The sequence below is a fragment of the Myotis myotis genome, unplaced genomic scaffold (genome assembly GCF_014108235.1).
Source record: "Myotis myotis isolate mMyoMyo1 unplaced genomic scaffold, mMyoMyo1.p scaffold_m19_p_21, whole genome shotgun sequence".
Taxonomy (NCBI): domain Eukaryota; kingdom Metazoa; phylum Chordata; class Mammalia; order Chiroptera; family Vespertilionidae; genus Myotis; species Myotis myotis.
This window is the reverse complement of record NW_023416326.1, coordinates 4,771,829-4,791,329: the sequence shown is the minus strand read 5'-3', so window position 1 is coordinate 4,791,329 and position 19,501 is coordinate 4,771,829. Positions and strand designations below refer to the sequence as shown.

Below are 19,501 nucleotides of genomic sequence, written 5' to 3'. Positions count from 1 at the left end.
GACAAAGAACTAGGAACAAGAAAAGTGCATTAGGACTTGGTACCGGATGGTTAGCTAGACTCACTCACTAGCTGGGCGACTCACCCAAGCACCCAGCCTGGGCCACTGATGCTCAGAAGTACATCTGATTACAAGGCACATCTCCGGGGCACGTGTCCACTAGCTGACACTACAAAGTCAAACTCACCAATGCCAGGAGTCCACTGTATAAGGCATGAGACCCAAAGGGGTGTTAGACCTGATCGAAAAGTGTGCACATCCACTATGTTTTTGTAAAAGCAACAAAGTTTCATCAGCAGATGTTTCTCCGGTTAGACTTGCTAGCAGAGAGGACTCCAATGCAGGAGACCGAGGAGCTGGGTGTGCTGGAGGGAAGCCCGGGTCTAAGAGACGGCGCTCACAGCTGCCGGGCCCTGGAGGAACGCCACAGCCCGCCCTGGCCCTTAAAATACCGCCACTGCAGGAAAAACATTCCTCGCTACTTATTCACTTTTCAAAGCAAAAAGTGATAAACACAGGATAAGGACAGCTCAAGAACGCTATACGAAGATTACCTACAAGTCCCCTTTTCAACAGTTCTTGTCCCATGACCACAGCTGAATGTGTGCCTGGCCATTTAGCCTGATAAACAGTAAACGCCTTGAATGGAGTCAAGTCAACAGAACCATTCTGGTGTCGCAAGTATAATGCATGGCTCATCGCTGATGATCAGCCTTCCTTAGCTGCATTTAACCAGCCTGAACTCAGACCTGGGGAGGCATGTTGAGAGGACACAGGGGCCTTTCAGGTTAACTGTCCCCTGACAGCAGAGGAAAACCTCAGGGCACAGCTGCCGCTGCAGCAAGTCTCTCTCTGTGACTCAGAAGGGCTATTGGCTGGACGTGGACCAGAGAAGGCATTAGTTCGTTACATTAGGCTTTTGATTATAAAGAACATGTTGAAATTGGAGCACAACATGCACTTACTAAAGGTCATCAACTCTCACAAGGAAATGGCTTTGTGCTGCACAGTCACCATAATGCAAGGTGTCAGAAAGGGATTTTACTTGTATACATTCCCAGCTCTAGATCCATCATTACCCAGAAGCCTGTGTGGTGCTATCTAAGCAAAGAAAAGGGAATTGTACAGTCAGACCTGCCTATCAAACCCCACTGAGCCAGTCCCAGCAGGTCTCAGCTCTGAGGCAGGGCCATTCACTGATGCCTCTGGCCATGGTGGGAGCCCAGTGTTCTGGTTACGAGAGCCCCTGGCCCCAGGTCAATTCTCAGGAAGCCTCTTGGTTGTTGTGACCCTCGTGAATAGTTCTTACTTTTCTTTTTGTCCTTATTGAACGTACAACAGGTTAGATCATTACTAACATACCATTTGAAAAGGTGTGTTCAATGTCGAAAATTTGAAAACACAGCAAAAGGGCACTAAAAATAGCCTCTAACACCCACTGCCAGGCCCTCCCACCCACTAAAGCATGACCCTGTTGATGCTTTCATTTTTAAATAAGAAAGCGGTTGAAGGCCGGGGGACTCACCTAAAATTATTGCAGCCCAGAACGACTCCAACGATATTCTTGCCGATGTCATGCACGTCGCCTTTCACGGTGGCCAACACGATGGTGCCTTGGTAAGGGTCCTGGAGAGCAAGACAAGCAGCTAAACGTGGCTGTGGTCATTTCAGAGCAGACCACCTAGCTCTCTAGCGCCCGACCAGTGCTGGCGTTTTAAATCCTCACCCGAGGGCATGCTCAGAGAGCGGAAGGGGAAGAGAGAGAAACACCTTCATGAGAGAGAAGCATCTGTATGGGAGAGAACCATCTACATGGGAGAGAAACAATGATTGGCTGCTCTCCGTACGCTCCCCAACTGGGGACCAAACCTGCAACCCAGGTACGTGCCCTTGACCAGAAATGAAACCGGCCACCTTTTGGTGCGTGGGACACTCCCATCAACTCAGCGGCCTGTCCAGGGCAGAGATTATTTCCTTACTTCACCTCGTGACAAGCACAGCCAAGCCCCGTAGTCCCTACTCCACACCAGTAAATCTTTGAGGGGTTCCTCGCGGGGACCACAGGCCGGGACAAACGACTTGCCTCTTCTTCGACGGTGCCAGAAAGCACTTGAGCTTCTTTTCTTTCTTTTTCCATAAAGGGAATGAGGTGGCCAACGGCCTTCTTCATGACCCGAGCTGACTTTATAACCTGGGGAAACACGCAGAGCCAGGCATCTTTATGGAACCACGTCGATGGTTGCTCTTGGCCACTTGTGAAATGTTACATGAAGTGAGGGTGCATGCTGTGACCGCAGCTCAGCCACCCCGGAGCTTTCTGTAGGCCCCAAACCCAGGCAGCTGAAGAACTAGTTGTTTACTGCTGTGGTTAGTAGCGGCTGAGAGTTCCGGTTTTGCTCCAAACGTATTTAATGTACATCACTATCTAAAATGGTAATAACTTTTACAAAACATGCCGCTTAAAAGGTGAATTTTGGTTCGTCAAATAAATTGGTACTATTATTAACTTCACATTCATCTTGGGTTTTATTTTATTTTATTTTTTATTTTTTTTAATATATTTTATTGATTTTTTTTTTTACAGAGAAGAAGGGAGAGGGATAGAGAGTTAGAAACATCGATGAGAGAGAAACATCGATTAGCTGCCTCCTGCACGCCCCCCACTGGGGATGTGCCTGCAACCAAGGTACATGCCCTTGACCAGAATCGAACCTGGGACCCTTGAGTCCGCAGGCTGACGCTCTATCCACTGAGCCAAACCGGTTCGGCTGGGTTTTATTTTAATGTGGGGGAGGTAGAGGTTGTTGGGGGTAAGAAGTGGTACAGAAGGTCACACATGAAGATTAGAAGCTAATTCTTGGCAGATGACCTCTAACCTCCACACCACCCTAACGATGAGTTTTTGTTGACATTCCCACTAAATACATTTAGTGAAACAAATGAACAGATCTCGGTGCCCCTGAACTCTTGTCAAAATTAAAATAGATGCAAACACATTTATTAAAAGACAAAAGACGTTTTCTTTCCATTGTGACAATGTCCCCCCATCTTTTGCCAACCTGAGGCAGAAACATTTTTCCGGCTCCAAAAAGATCACCGACAACTTTCATGCCGTTCATCAAAGGCCCTTCAATTATATGCAGAGCGCGGGGGTATTTGTCCTGGTTTAACCTGGCTTCCTCGGTATCCTCAATAATATGTTTTTCAATGCCCTGCAAGAAAAAAAAAATAGGGGGAAAATCATACAAAACAGTGGCTTAAATATAAACAGCCAACAACAAATGATTCAAATCATGGAAACGCTTGGAGTACAGGTTTTGCAAATCCTGGCTCCTATCACCAATCCCGGGGACTCATTAGGCTTCAGTTTCCTAAGTCACAGGATCACATAGTACCTGCCTCACATGGTTACGCCAAGGATTACATGAGACGCCTACACAGAGTGATTAAGGGCTTTTTTGACACTAGGTACTCAGGAAAGCGAGCTATGAGTGAGAGAAGGAGCAGTAATAAGTAAAGTTCAAATTAATAACAAAATACACTTTGTACTGTCGTGGTTTACCAGATTACACGTTAATGAACAGCTCCTGTGAAATCCGCGCTTCTCTCTGCAACACTAGGGGCTGGGTAGCAAAGACAAGGGCAGGGCCTGTAGGCAAAGGTCAGAGCCAGGGAGCCTCTGCTGACTTGTCCAGCCTCTAGTGATCGAGCCCCATCCGCCAGCCCCGCCAGCTCAGAGATCCTTGGCTGTGGCTTCCTAGTTCCACAACCTGAAACATGTGAATCTGAAGTTCAAAGTTAAATGCTAGAGTCCCCCCAAAAAAGAACTCTGAAATTCTCCAGACTCACAAATGAGGAAGCTGAAGCCAAGAGATTGAGAATCTTGCCTGATATTACAATTACCAGCAGAAGAGCCAGGAATTGCTTTCTGAGGGAATGACAGCAACTTGGTCTAGGACAGCGTTTCTCAAGTGTGGCAGTGCTAGTATTTGGGGCTGAATAATTCTTTGTCTTGCGGGCCTGCGCACTGTAGGATGTTCAGCAGTATCCCTGGCTACTGAATCCAGTAATACCTCCCACCCCAGTTGTGACACCCAAAAATGTCTCCGGACACTGCCAAGTGGGCCTGAGGGGGCGGGGGTTGGGAAGGGATCTGGGGAGTCTCCTTGGCTGTAGCCCCACCCTTACATCTCAGGCAGGATGAGGGGCCTCGGCCCTGGAGCTCCCCCTTGCGCAGCGCCCCACAGCTCACCTTCACGAGGGCATACTCCAGGCGCTCTTCCACGGGGCCACTCCTCCACTCATCGGTCTGCACGACCTTCTTCCCTCCTTTGCCTTGAGTCTTAACGGAAATGAGAACAGAGAGGTGGATACAACAGGTCCTTACTGAACTATTTGGCAGCAAAAAACTATGTCTTATTCTTCTTTTATGCTAAATAGGTTACCAAACAAGCATGTAGAGATAGCCTGTTTTACAAATTTTCTAGAATTGCGTTACTTTGGTATGAGAAAAATTAATTTCACATTTTAAAATAAATGGAAACAAACATCAGAATACTGAACAGCGTACATGTGGCCTATTTCTCTCCCCTCGCCTCACCACAACGCCTTCTCTGGAGCGCCCTATACAAATCTTCTACGATCCAAAGCCGTGACTAGATCCTTGCTCCTATTACAAGGAGGGTCTCATAACCAGGCCTGACCCATCAATTCAGACAGAAAAGCCGCCGTCAGACGCGCTCTTCCTACCTGGGCGTAACGCAGGAGCTTCTCCGTGGCCTCGGGGTCCTTGTTCCAGATGAGGTCCTCGCAGAGCTGGAGGAGATCCTTGTGGATGTCATCGTACACGGGGAGGTTCCCTGCATTCACGATCGCCATGTCCATACCAAACTGGGGGCAACACAGAGAACAGTGAGCATTTCCAGGGACACCCTCCACCGGGGTCAGCACGCTTTTTCTGTAAAGGGCCAGACAGAAAATGTTTTAGGCCATGTCTCGGTCGCCAGGGCTCAGCCCTGCTGCTGTAGCACAGAAACACACAGACTACGCATAAGGGAGCGCCTACGGCTTTGCTCCACCAAGACTGGACTCTCAGAAACGGGCAGCAGGCTCAGATGGCCTGCGGGTTTGCAAACCCCTGGCCTCGGTGAAGCTGGCTGCGGAGGAAGCAGGCGCCCTCCCTACCTTGATGGCGTGGTAAAGAAAAACCCCGTGCATGGCTTCTCGGATGGCGTCCATTCCTCGGAAGGAGAAGGACAGGTTGGAAAGACCGCCACTGATTTTGGCTCCAGGTAACGTTTGCTGGAAAAAATAAAAAGGTGAAAAGATTCCCCCATTTTGCCGAAAGCATCAATGACATCCCTTAATCTTTACATAAAAGAGTGGAGAGTAAAAAAAGCACATCGAGCTCAAGGTTGCCATCACACCTTATAACAAGGCCGGGCATCTGTGTGGAACTGCTGGTGAAGCACAGACCAGCTCAAGCATCTAGGGAGACAGCTTCCACTGTCTGCTCCGACCAACCCTCCACCTCCCACATACACTGCAGAGACACGCATGCACGTGTGTCCAAGACACACACAGGGATGCTCACACAGCATTGAGCGCAATGTCCCAAAAAACAGAACAAACCAAATGTCTGTCAACAGCAAAACAGTTAACTGTGGAGCAGTTATACCATGCAATATTATACATTAATACAAGTACAGCTACAACTACACACAGATGAATCTTTAAAAGGAAGTTGGGTGAGGAAAAAGGCGTAAGAATCTTAGATTCTATTTCTACTAAGCTCAGAAACAGGAATAACTAAACTACAACTCTTTATACAGTGGATTCTCATTATTTGTGGTGATTCTGTTCTACTAGTCACCACAAATACTGAATCAGGAAACACTGGAAAGCCTTGCTTGTTCTACTCACGACCTGAATGAGAGCTACTGTATGCCTTAGAATTAATTATTATACCCTATTTTTATATATTCTTCAGTATGTGTTACACTTGAGTTCAAAATAACATAAAAGAAAAATAATAAAGGGCCCTAAATTTCAGAAAACCAATTTACTACCTAAGAGCAAGAATGTCGACCTCCCAGCCAATAAATACATATTCCTGACGTTCAGACGACTCACTGAAGCCACGTGGTAGATGTGAGCAATGTCCTGTGCAGAGAGAAATCACCCAGACTCACTTTAATGGCTTTGGTTGCATGGATAAAATTCACAGCATACAAGCTGTGTTCTTCCATCCCAGTCCCAATGGTGAGGATGTTAGGGTCAAATATGATGTCATTTGGATTAAAGCCCAGTTTTCCCACAAGGAGATGGTAGGCCCGGGTGCACACTTGGATTTTGGTGTCTGTTTCTGTCGCCTGGAAAAAGGAGCAAGAGATTGTAATTTAAACAGAAAACGTCAAGCAGCCTCTAATCATTCCTCAAATTATCTCCGAGGAGGAACTGGTTTAAAGACTCCTCTCTGCTGTGACTCCTGTGAGACCACCAACACCCAGGCCAGGGGGCTGGGGACCAAGAGCAGCTCACGTTCCGCATGTCCCTGCCATAAACTGCCACTTCTGAGGGGGAATCTGGATAAGTCTGCTTCTTACGCACAGAGAATTTAAAACAGAACCCATGTGATAAGGAAAGCCCAAGAATAGGAGCACTCGGTCATGTCATCTTAGCCAGGAGCGGTGGCCTCCCTGCAGCCACTACAAAACGTCAGGCTTTCACTAGGCTCAGAAAGGGTCAGAGGAGGAAATGTGGGGCTCAAGTCCGAGGCTCAGGTCAACTGCTTTCAGCAAAGTAAAAACAAGGGGAAACTAAGAACTATTGTCTCCAGTTTCCTGGGACTACTCATAATACTATGGTGCGCACCCTAGGAAATCCCAACCTGTTCAACTGGAAAACAGGATCAATTCATCTAAATTCAATGAAAAGGCTGGTTATGAAATGAAAATCTAAAAAACCACCGCTAAAGGAAAATACATCTGAACGGAAACATAAGCCAGTCACAACAATAAAATAATCCAAAATACCTAGGATCTTGAGCTTTCCTATTTAAGGAAAACTATAAACCTTATTGATTAGTAACTGGAAAGGCATACATTTCCTGAATTACAAATCTGAATAGTGGCAAGACACCAATTCTTCATTATTTTATAGGTTAAGATTAATTACATTTTAATCAATATCCCAATGGAGCTTTATTTCTCCATAAACTGGAAAATGGTTTTCAAATCATTTTAACATAGGAAAATGTATTGAATATAACGGGTGCATTATAGAACGATAATGGTTATTCTTTTATGTAATTTACACATATACAAATAAAACATAATATAGTCTATTGTGCTATTATGTGATAATTTTCTTTCTAGGAACCTTATCACAAACTGTCATATGAGGCCTGGCTGGTACGGCCTAGCTGGTCGGAGTATGGTCCGGTGCACTGAAAGCTTGCAGGTTTGATTCCTGGCCAGGGCACATGCCTAGGTTGCAGGTTCCATCCACGGTCAGGGTGTGGATGAGAGACAACAGATCGATGTTTCTCTCACATCGATATTTCTCTCTCTCTCTCTACCCTCTCCCTTCCCCTCTCTCTAAAGTCAATAAGAATGTCTGAGGATTTAAAAAAAAACACTGTCATATGAAAATAATCACTTCAATTAGTAAAGGAAAATTAAATCAAGAGACTAAGTAGTGATAAAGTTATTCTTCCCACAGAAATTTCAACAATAAAGGTGTTCTATATTTTGTTAGAGTTAAAATGAACAATTGCTCAAAATGACATCAACAAAAAACATGGAGATTCTTCCATTTTGCTTTAATCCAGCCCCTCTGTTGTATCTGGCCTTGACCTTGCAGTTTGGTCTGTAACATGCATCACAAATATAAACCAGAGACCACAGCAGATGCAGAAACAGAGGCAGGTGAGATGCTCTGCTTCCTTTAGTTCAACAGTGGCTCTCAATTCAAAGGCTGCTTTCTCCCTACCATGTAGGCATCATCCGAGCAAGCAAATCGCCAGGAGACCTCCATCAACTGAGGCAGGCCTTTATCCCAAATATCCCTGTTGTTGGTTTCTGAACTTTGCAGGTAAATGAATTTTTTGCTTTGGTCTTTATAACTTTCAAAACCACAATTCTATAATTAGCATAAATGTTTAATTATGCTAAAATCAGAGGCATAACGGGCAAGTGAACATGTTTCCCTACCTTCTTATTTGTGGTCACGTTCGACCTAAATGGGAAAGCTTGTTTTCAGACCCGAAGCAGCACCGGCCGTGCTGACAAAGCACGGGATAACCCAGGACACGGAAACCTGCCTCAGTCTCCTCCGAGACACTTGACCTTGAGCCACAGTAAACGGGACAACAGCTACCCCAGCTGGTGGCTCTGAGGACTAAGTGAGATCAACTGCTAATTCCAAGGCGTTAGAATTACTGAAGCCCAGTTCCCATACCAAAGGAGCTAAAAAGTCAGGAAATGGAGCCAGAGGGTGTGCGTGTTTTTAAAAGCACAAGCACCTTTCCCTGTGGGAGAGTTTCTGCTTCACACTCAGGATAAGCAGGCAGCTCCTCTTAGGGAGCACACGGCATTCCACTCTCCTTCAGCGCGACCTCGCTTCCTACGGCACCGAGGAAACACCAGCCAGAGACCGGCTCCCTGCCTGCCTGCCATCTGTGCTCTCACACCCTGCCTGCCGCCTCCCTGCCTTCCCTCCAGACTGCGAGCAACCTGTCTCCTCTCCATGCGAAGACTGATGGCAACCCTCGACTCACAAGGGCAGGGACCTAGCAAATGCCCCCTTTCTCTATCAGATCAGTCCCATCAGCTTACAAAACCATCTTGTCACACATCTGTCTTCACATACACACACACACACACCCTCTTAACCTCATGTCCCTCTCTGGTGTCACCCAATTTCCTCTTCCCCTTTACAGCAAAACTCCTCGGAAAAGCCATTCACATCTACTGGCTCCAGTTCTCCTATCCTTTCTTGAACCCCCTCCAATTAGGCTTTTATCTCCTTGGAAACAGAACAGCAAGATCCTTCACTCCCCCTTTCTAAACTCAGTGGTAAATTCTTGGTCTCATCTACTAGATCTGCCCACGACTCTTTAAAATAGCTCATCGAACCCTTCTGGAAGCTTGTTCTTCACTTAGAAGCCAAGTGAAGCCTCCCTTCTGGTCCCCCTCCCACCAAACAGGCTGCTCCTCCCAACCCCCACAACGGGGCCTCCTCCTCTCTCTGGTCTTGGAGCGCAGTGGCTCCCAGACTTCCTCCTGAGTCCCCCATGCCCGCCCCCCGCCCCCTGGGGCCTCTTCACTACAGCCACTGAGCTCATCACCTCCGTCTAAATACCATCTGCTTACAGGTAATTCCCCAGTAAGGAAACCCTGTCTTCTAGCCAGGCTTTGCCCATGAAACTCAGAATCACCTGCACAGCTAGCTGTGCAGCCCATATGCCCCATAAACATGGCCCGTCCTTCCTACCCACGCCTGCTTCTCAGCCTTCCTCCTGGCAACTGCCCTGGGCAAAGACCCCTGACTCCTTCTCCTTTCACAGCCCACAACCCACGGCAAATCCCACTGGCTCTACCTTAAAAACACATCTAGGAACAGATGAGCAGAGCAAATGCCAGAATTGGAAAATAGGAGGATAAATAAAAAAAATAGGCAAAACATTTAATATCTGCATAATATGCATGCCACAGAGAGGGTAACACAATTCAAGGGGATTCCTACAGAGGGCTGGCTGAGTGCTCAACATAAAGGATGGCTCATCGCCAGATTTCAGAGCACCACGGACAGAGGAGATCCAAGGAGGAACCAGGAAACGGGAGATCAAACCCACAACTTTGATGTATCAGGACGACACTCTCGCTAACTGAGTGACCCCGCCAAAGCTATTCATTATTCTATTATGTTGATTGGGGGGGGGGGTTTATTTTATGACTTATAGAAACTCTTTACATATTAAGGACATTAACCCACTGCCATTACGCCCGTTGCAAACAGTGCCATGACTTTCGCCATACAAAGTTCACATTTTTACAGACAGCTCTACTCATTTTCTTTCCGCCTTCCTGAGTTTAGATGAATATTTTCCCATACATTCTTTAGAACTTTTGTTTTTTACATTTAGATCTTTAATTGATATAGACTTTATTTTAGTATATGGGGGGAAATGGGGCTCTAGCTTTATTTTCTTCCAAACCCATAGCCAGTTTTTCCAATTGCACTTACCGAATAATTCCTTTCTCAACTGATGTAAAGACTTTATAATATATCAAATGTTCATGTTCAAGTGCGTTGTACACGTACGTGTACATGTGTGGATACATGGTATTAGGGTGCGTGCGTGCACACACACACACACACACACACACACACACACACGGCTGTTTTGGACTCAGCTCTCACCACTGCTCTGTCTAGCCCGGGTGACACAATGGAGCTGGGACAAAAGGAATCACTCACCTGTCCCTCTTCGTCAAAGGCCATGACAACCACGGCAGCGCCGAACTTCTTGACCAGACCAGCCTTCTCCAGGAAGTCGGCCTCCCCTGCCTTCAGGCTGATGCTGTTGACGATGCATTTGCCCTGGCAGCACTTGAGTCCGGCCTCGATCACAGCAAAGTTGGAAGAGTCAATGCACAGGGGCACCTGAGGTGGCAGGGCAGGAAATCACAGAAAGACAAGTCGCCACAAATTCCCTTCCTGTACTCCGAGACAGTCCCCCTTCCTTCCTTGGGGAAACAATAAACAGAGGACAGTGTGACGAGAGACAGGACTGTAATGCACCTGCTGTTCTTAGAGCCCAAAATACTCTAAGTAGTTCGTCTTACATGCAGACCCCACATGCAGTGGACTGGAGCTAGCCAGATACGGACTTCAACATGGAGCAGGAACCATGGGCAGTGGCCTAATTCTGGCCCTGCTGTGGACAAGATTGGACTTCTTCCACGGCAAGATGGAGGGAGGTGGGATCTCGGAGGGGAACCCCTTTAATTTTACACCATCCCAATAAAGCTTTCCACAAAATCCCATCCTCCAAGAGGCCTCAGGAAATTCCTTCCCAGCAGCACCCCAAGAACTCCACTTTGATTTGTAACAGGTGGGCACTCAGAGTGCACCCCACTGATAACAGAAGGGCAGACCCAGAAAAGATTAAGAAAAAAATTACTGTAGCCATCAGAACACGAAGTCATTCATAATGCCTTAAGTTACATGGGGTCCTTCACAGTTAACAAGGCACTTTTATCTTCACAATTCACAAGTGAGACTGTGGACACAAAGGGACCACACACTAAACCTGACAAGCCCAGGGGAGGCCTGCATGGCAGCCTTACAAACTCAGAGACCAAAAGTAACCACAAAGGATGATCTGAAATTAGAACTTTTTCACTAAAAGCAGTTTGTGGTAGTAGTCATGTCCTAGGATAGAATCTTCCCTGACCAAGGTCAATTTTCACCCTAATAGAGCCTTCTGTCTTTTGGAATGTCAAAGGAATTTCCTTTTTTCTGGACCCCTCAAAGCACAGGTATCACACCGGAGCGGAGACTACAAATCCCCTATTGTTATTGTTATCAACAGGAATGGAATGAATGATTCTGTAGGAAGGGTAAATGTATTCTTCAGAGACATGGAAAGCAGGTTTCCAATCTATCCAGAAAGCGGGTTTTCAGTTTATCCAGACATCAGAGGAAACAAACCATTCTTGTGACCATTTCCAGAAGCCTGGAAAACAGCCAAGCTGAAGTCACATCTCTCTTAGAAGCCTGGCTTGTATCAGAAGCTAGCACTGAGCGAGAAAACTGACCATCAGAAGCCTCAGGCTTTTTAACTGGGAAAACAGAAAACCAGTGTATGAGACAGATAACAGATCAACGGGGCAAATGACAAAGTTAAATGAGTGACAGAGCAAGACACGCACATTCCCTTGACGCATAAAAATGGTGTACAACCTTGGCAATGTCAGGCTCGGAAGCAATGAGTTTGCAAAACCGGGCCATTGCGCTTGGACCATCCAGCATGCCGTCATCCATGTTGATGTCCAACACCTGGGCTCCCATTTCCACCTGCGCTTTGGCAACACTCAGGGCTGCCTGAGGAAAGAATGCGGGAGGAAGCAGCATGAGGACAGGTGAGTGGAGAGAGGCTGACCAAGGAATCCCTCGCCATCCCCAGCAGCCCTCTGGAGTGACTCACGACCCACTGGCCAGCCTCCCTGACGCTAGGCCTACTCTCCTCCCATCAGTCACCGGAGATTAACCTTAAACTCTCTCCCCTGACCTCATTTCACTACCCAGAATCCACTGAGGCCACTTTCTTGCCATAAAGAATCTAAATTCAGCCTGGAGTTGGGGCCCTCTGTGACCTGAACTAATTTGACCACAAAATGGTCACCAAAAAAAAAAAAAAAACATAAACAGGAACACTGCCAACTGAAAACCCTGCACACTATGAAGGTCACGAGGACTCAGAAGGGAGCGCGCCTGCACAAGCCTCAGGGGACACCCAGGAAGGGAAGGCAGTCTGGGCCTAAGCGGAGATGCTGAATGGCAACCTGCAGGGTTTGGGTTTTATCCCTGATACAAAAGGCCACCTGTGTGAGCTTCTGAACTGGGGAGGACGATGACAGAGGCCCACGTGGCGGTGAGCAGTAGTGCAAGGAAGGGAAGAGGGCTGACGGGAACTGTCAGGAACCAGGTAACCAGGCCACGGAGGGAGGCCATGGAGGAGCAATCAACAGATCCAGAGAGGATGGTAAATGGGCCCTTTCTTCATGATTAAAACAAAGTCTACGTTGGTAGTGGTTTCTGGAAGATCTATTTCCTAAAAGTTGCAAAACCTCAAGTGAGGGAATTTTGATAAGTCATCATTAAAGCCCAGACTCCATTTTAAACTTCCTATTTTCGTAAGAAAAACACTCCTTCCGGACGTTTCCGGTTGGTTCTGGTTGGATTACATTTTGCTCATCCACAGAGGGATCAGCTGAAAAGCACTCTGGCTAAAGGAGCATGTGACCGTCCCAAGGCAGGCCTGTTCTTTCCTCGTGTTTGCGTATGTATTTCAGTCTGCAGCTAACAGAAGCAATACCACCGTAAGCACTGCCTGATGTGCTCATGCGGACTTCACATTTTCTTGGCTTTCACTTCCCCCGCAAGGATTTGTGAGAAACGAAAATGAAGAGTATTCGCAAAATTTTAAACTTACTTCCCAATGAATAGCAATAGCTAGGACCGGGTCCCTCCCATCTCATCCCACTTCATGACCCAAGTGCAGTGCTTTCTGACAAACAACAAGAGCAGCTTGGATTTTTCGACGCTTCCTCCTCCTACCAGCCCAGCCCACGGAAACGCGTCACAGTTCTCCTCACACTGCCAGCAGCTCGGCTAGTAACGGGTCAAACGCTATCCAAAGCCGTTTCGTTTACTTGCTGTCTAGCCACCAACATGGCAGATGCCTGCGTCGCACTGAGATGCTCACTTCATAGTCTCCCGCCATGATGAGCTTAGCGAAGTTGCGGGATCCCGCCACGTTACAGCGCTCTCCGATGTTAACGAAGTTGGTGTAGGGTCCAATCCTGAAGGGCTCTAGACCTAAGAGGAGAAGCACTTTGAAAATTTTCTGGAAATGCACACGGTGACATGAGACAGGCGGGACACAAACGTCTTCATAAGGGAGTAAAATGTCTCTGTGCCGCAGCCCATGGGATGAGACAGGAGATGCGACGTGGAAACAGGACCAGCACCTTCTCCAAGGAAAGTAAACTGTATGTTGCAGCTCATTTACAACCAGACATTCAAATAACAAATACTTCAGGACTTTAAATTGCAAATTTCTCTAAAGAGCTGACTCATACCAGCTCCGACAAACAAGAAAAAAATACCATCATTTCCCTGTTTAATCAAGAGTCTGGGGCAAAAGCCATGATGTCAGAATCACAAGGACTGCTCCACGCTGTCCACACAGACGGCAGCTCCACAGCTGGTCACGAGACAGCAGCTGGAAGCCGATCCACTGGCTTTACCGTCTCTTCGATCCAAGTCCAAGAACCCGCACGCAGCCAGCAAGGCTGACCAGGGCGGGAAGAGCCCAGACTGGGCCCTATGAGACGGGAGGTTCTCCTGGGCAGGTTCACACTCAGGAGCTGACTGTGGGCACAGCCACTTGGTGCTTCTGCCCCTTTATTTGCCAAGGGGTAATAACATCTGCCCTGCTATAGGCCAACTGAGGGGCAAAATTGGATAATAAATATAGATATATTACACTGAGGGAAAAGCAACTCACAGTGTGAAGTATCACTACAACAAAGGTCTTTAACTGTTTTCTCTACTCATATTTACTGTGTCTCGCTAGGGGGGGTACAGGCGGCTCTGAGGACAGCCAGCCCCGGGTTCAAGCCCTTCCCAGCCTCTCAGTGAAAACTCAGGTGACTTTTCACAGCCTCTGAGCTTATAAAACAAAGTCAGTAAAAGTATCTGTCCCATAACATTACTGTAAAAATGAGACTAGATACATTGACAAACATAAAATCAGACCAACAATCATAGCTGTTGTGGTTAAAAAAATGGCTTTGAATCCTTTGCCAAAGCCCTGGCTGAAGAAGAGACAGATATGAAGGAGGAAAATCACAAATACGGATGAGTATTTGTTCACCAAGTAGGACCATTCATCCTAGTTCGGGCTTGTGAGTCTCTTTCCACTGATGACCTTTACAGCCTCGTCCCCACCCCTGCCAGCCCCAGGGTACCCCTGGTCCCCGGTGAAGCCCTGAGGCTACAGGGCAGGCAGCAGGGCACAGCTTTAACCGCTAAGGAGATCCCGTATCAGAGCCCTAGAAGCATCTCGCACAAAGCGCTTCTCATCTATTATGAATGTGAAGTGGCTGATTTTCGAACTGCAGTCTTCACAAGTATGCAATTTATAAAGGACAACTGAAAAGAGCATGTTTGATGTCATTCTTTTAAAATCTAACTGAAGATTATTTTTAAAGCAATTTAGAGATAGCACAAGAAATTCAAATCAGAAAAAAAAAGATTCTTTCATTCTTACACGTAAGTTCTTTTTAAAAATCGTATCTAAATGGGTTTCTTCTTGTTTCACCTTTGGTAACACTGAAACAAGAAGGGAACCGTTTCTGAAATCATACAAACCGTGTCTGGATTACTTACCGGACAATAACATATGCCCTTCGAAGACTGTGGCAGGTGGAACTCGAGGCTTATAGTTTTTTACAGCTTCAGCAATTTCCCTGAGTTAAAAGAGAAAACACTATACCCATTAATTCAGGATAAAATAAAATTAAACTAATTTCCGGCTATGAAATTAAGAAGTCTATTTAGCACAATTATGCACGTAATTACATACCTCGTTCCAAATGTGCAGCAGCAATTACACCTTTTCGTTTTCTCAGTCGAGCAGGAAATGAACCACTGAGCCTAGCTTTTCCGAGCCTGCCCAGGGTTTAACCTGGCTGCTGTGTGTGGCTGAGCTGTGCACCTTAGCTACCCCTTTAAAGTCCCTATCTCCCAACAGAGCCACAGGTGGAGGAGCGGGGAGTTAGGACCTGACACACGAATCTGAAGAGGACACAATTCATGCCATGCCGAAAGGGAAAATATTTAGAGGTGATTATTACCTGATGTGATCTGGTGTCGTACCACAGCATCCACCAACGATATTGACCAAGCCATCCATAGCAAAGCCCTGCGTTCAGGAAAAGAAAGCTCTAGGGCAGCGTTTGCCAACCTTTCGGACCTCATGGACCACCGGTTGGCGACCGCTACTCTACGGAGTTCATCTGAATTCTAAACTCACCACTACCCACTCAGCGAAAAAATCCTACATTTCCTGAATAACCAACTTTCTATTAAAAAGAGAGCTAAAAACACTTAACTCTAGATAAAAAGCTTTTAATGCCCCAGGTATTACATTAAAACAGTTCAGATACTATGAAATCCTTTATCCCATTTAAAATGTAATGTTTACTTGCTTATCTAATCATAATAAAGATTTTTTGCCCATATGCTACGCTGAATGAATATGGACTAGATAATGCATTTTCAAATAACACATAGAGTTTTTACATTTAAATTAAAAATTTTAAAGAATTAAAAATCAGTTCCTCAGTCACAAAAGCCACATTTCAAGTCCTCCAACAACCCCCGGTGGTAACGGCTGCATACAGGTCAGTGTGGGTCTGGGGTTTAACCACAGGCTAGTTTGCAAGACAAGAGAGGAAGTCAAGCAACTGAGAAGTCCGAACACTGAAAAGAGCACCTACATAAGGTATTATAAGAATTAAGTCAGAAATCATTTAGGAGAGAATGTCAGTGAGCCAGAAGCTACAGATTCAAGGAACGAGGAAGAGACCAGGGTTAGTAATAGGGTGGGTGTTGGGTAGTATGGGCTCATGACCTAGGTAATGGGTAGTAGAGGATTCCCAGACAGGAGGTATATGGGAGGGAAGGAGAATGGGGGGTAGTTGGGGTGACGATGGGCAGTAAGGAGCCAACCCTTAGGATGGTTGTATGAGTGAAGTTCAAGCAGCTTCAGTTGGACCTCAGCGGGAATTTCCCAACAGCCACCGGTACCATCTGGGGAGGAGAGGGCTGACAGCCAGCCTCTCCCCCCACTGCCACCATCTTAAATAGGAATAACTAAGATTTTACTCATTATAGCACATACACTGGAATTTATTTAGAGGAAAAAAAATGCTTCTAAATATTCCAAATCTAAATTGTCATGTCCCTATCTCAACCAAGTGAAAGAGGACTCCTGACCTTTAAGTGCACGGCCATCATGCTTGGCGTTTCTTCATAGTCACCGAAGGTGTTGGGAAGACCTGAGAAAGGGCATCGCAACCATCACTGGATTTGTAAAGGCTTTAGGCTAAAGAGTTAGGGCATTTTATGTTTAAATTAAATGGAGCATTATAATTAAATACTTGCGGACACAAATAATTCCTAATATTAAACACAGTCAAGACACTACACCAAAAACAGAAGTCACAGAGGAAGATAAACGTCCACTATTTCTTTTCCATTGGACAGAAAAGCATCACTATTATGTGGGACAGAGCCCCTACTCCCTGCCACCTTCCCAGAAAGGAAATTCACTCATTACCCAGCTGCTGGGGCTGAGGTTGGGGGAGTGCTATGTCCTTGAAGCTAATGAGCACCAGACACGCAATTAAAAACACAAAACACAACCAGTCTCCTTTCAAATAACGTTTCCCAAGTAAGACGTTAGTAGGTGATTATCCAATGTCCTATTTTATCTCTTATGCCCTTCCAGTTTCTTGCTCCTGGTGAGAAATAAAACTTATTGTGGGTTGAAATATATACATTTGGAGAAAAAATTGCTGAGAAATGATTTTTAGCCCTAAGTAGCTAAGCAGTGCTCAGAAACATTCACCAGAGCCCTGGCTGGTTTGGCTCAGTGGATAGAGTGTCAGCCTGCAGACTGAAGGGTCCCGGGTTCAATTTTGGTCAAGGGCACATGCTTGGGTTGTGGGCTTGATCCCCAATAGGGGGTGTGCAGGGGGCAGCCAATCAATGATTCTCTCTCATCATTGATGTTTCTCTCTCTCTCCCCCTACCCTTCCTCTCTGAAATCAATAAAAACATATTAAAAAACAAATTCACCAGGAAATCTGGCTAACCCAAATGAATTACCATTATGTCACTGGGTAGTTTGAGAATTGCCTACAAATCTCTCGGTGATTTTTACGTACAGTAAACTAGAAGTCCTAACTTTCAGAAGGGAAAGAGGTAATAAGACACAAGGCTCTCCGCCTGCTCTTTGTGAACACAGACAAGGAGAAGTGGGCCCCTCTCCCCCTCAGAGCTCCTCACGGGCCGCCCTCCATGTGGGAGCAAGCACTGTCACCCAAAGCACGGCTCTGCTCGGTGACGGGACCAGGCGTCATTCCTCCAAGTTCCGTCCATTTCTGCCGCTTTCAAGCTGAGCCAACCTGTGCATTCAAGTCTAAAGAAAAACAGTGGTCCAGGTCCAGGTCCAGATACTCGCTGTTTAGAGAAATCCTACTGGGTGTTAGCTATATCACCAAGGCCTACAGAACAAACTCTTTCATCAAGGTCTGTCACCCTACCACGCATGTCCATGTATTTGGGTTTCCCCCTATGCAGTCCCTTGAAATACACACCTGCATTGGGATAGCAGAGGACATAGGCTGTTGTACATTTGCCAATTGTTTCAATGAAAGGTCTCATTTCAGCTGCACCCAGAGCACAATTTAATCCAATGCTGTAAAGACAAAAAGAAGTTAACAGGAGCATCCTCTTCTATTCAAAACATTTATGTGTAGAAAAGTTATAATAAAGGAATAAACCTAAAACCAAGCAGGTAATAAATCCTTGATTCAAAGCACGTTTACACAGCTGCAATCAAAGCCACATCAGTGCTATTTTTAATGCTTTTGTTCAGCAACTGAAACGGGGTGGGAGGGTTCGGAGCCAGTCACCCTAAGGTGTGCTGCTGTAGGATGTGGATTGTTGTTTTCTTTTTGACCCACATACATGTCCGGACAAGCATCTGTTTACTAAGCATCTGTGCTTGTCATCATCCCGAAATGAACGTCTGAAGCCCCGGGCACCTTGGCTCACCCCCCACACAGAGTGTCTTCTGTGCCCGTTTCCTTTGTCTTTGACTCTCATGTACGCGGGGTTCCCACACAGACCTACATGTGTATTATATTTGGTCATTTTCTCTTGCTAACCTGTCTCATGTCTGTTTGATTATTAGACCAGCCAGAACCTTGAGGGTAGAGGGCAACATTAGCCTGGGCTGGTAAGAGAAGGCAGGTTCCCCGAAGAGGACTCTCAAGATGAATCTTAAAGGCTAACAAGAAGCCGGGAGAGAGGGAGAGAGGGAGAGAGGGAGAGAGGGAGAGAGGGAGAGAGGGAGAGAGGGAGACAGGGAGAGAGGGAGACAGGGAAAGAGACAGAAACAGAGAGAATGAAAGAGAAAGGGTGAGCACAGCTCTGGACAGAAGAAATAAATAGCACGTTTATGGAAAAGATAATGTTAAAATAGAATGAAAACAGAGTGTTAATTTTAAAGATAAAAATCGGAGCTTTAAAATCCCCATCTTATTCCAAGCTAGACTGCTGCTGTTGTTCTGTAAATGGGGAATAACCAACCAACAGGCACAATCTGACACTGTAAGGGAAGACCCCCCAAAAGGGATGGAGGCGGGAAAGAACGATGACTCACCAGAGTGGGTCTGCGTGCGACACACTGATGACAAACGCCTCCCCTGTCTGTCCAGAAAGCGTCCGCCCACTTTTATCGACAATTGTTCCTGAAATCTGAATTAACAAAGCAAATTCAGTCAACAGTACAGCCTCAAGTGAAGAGTTCAGTCACAAGGCCAGAATAAGAGGAGCAAGCTGACTTCCTGTGCTCCTTTACAGGGAAGAGAACTGTGGGACTCGAAGGCAGCACTTTCTAAAATGGTCAGAACTG

At 46.3% G+C, this 19,501-nt stretch overlaps 1 protein-coding gene across 5 annotated transcripts in view; it reads right to left on the bottom strand.

Moving 5' to 3' along the window:
• MTR (5-methyltetrahydrofolate-homocysteine methyltransferase) overlaps positions 1-19,501 on the bottom strand; it is a 44,385-nt gene that overhangs the window by 15,196 nt on the left and 9,688 nt on the right. For 3 of the 5 annotated variants that reach the window (XM_036354823.1, XM_036354826.1, XM_036354824.1), the window contains 15 exons: positions 19,250-19,344; positions 18,180-18,280; positions 16,795-16,856; positions 15,651-15,718; positions 15,184-15,263; positions 13,496-13,608; positions 11,971-12,111; positions 10,483-10,668; positions 6,192-6,371; positions 5,185-5,301; positions 4,750-4,890; positions 4,253-4,342; positions 3,060-3,212; positions 2,084-2,191; positions 1,526-1,626 (listed from right to left, as the gene is read on the bottom strand). In XM_036354823.1, coding sequence (XP_036210716.1) covers positions 1,526-1,626; positions 2,084-2,191; positions 3,060-3,212; positions 4,253-4,342; positions 4,750-4,890; positions 5,185-5,301; positions 6,192-6,371; positions 10,483-10,668; positions 11,971-12,111; positions 13,496-13,608; positions 15,184-15,263; positions 15,651-15,718; positions 16,795-16,856; positions 18,180-18,280; positions 19,250-19,344 — 1,736 coding nt within the window. Of the gene's footprint in view, positions 1-1,525; positions 1,627-2,083; positions 2,192-3,059; positions 3,213-4,252; positions 4,343-4,749; positions 4,891-5,184; positions 5,302-6,191; positions 6,372-10,482; positions 10,669-11,970; positions 12,112-13,495; positions 13,609-15,183; positions 15,264-15,379; positions 15,591-15,650; positions 15,719-16,794; positions 16,857-18,179; positions 18,281-19,249; positions 19,345-19,501 lie in introns of those variants that run through there. The other 2 variants (XM_036354825.1, XM_036354827.1) reach the window with 2 other exon arrangements.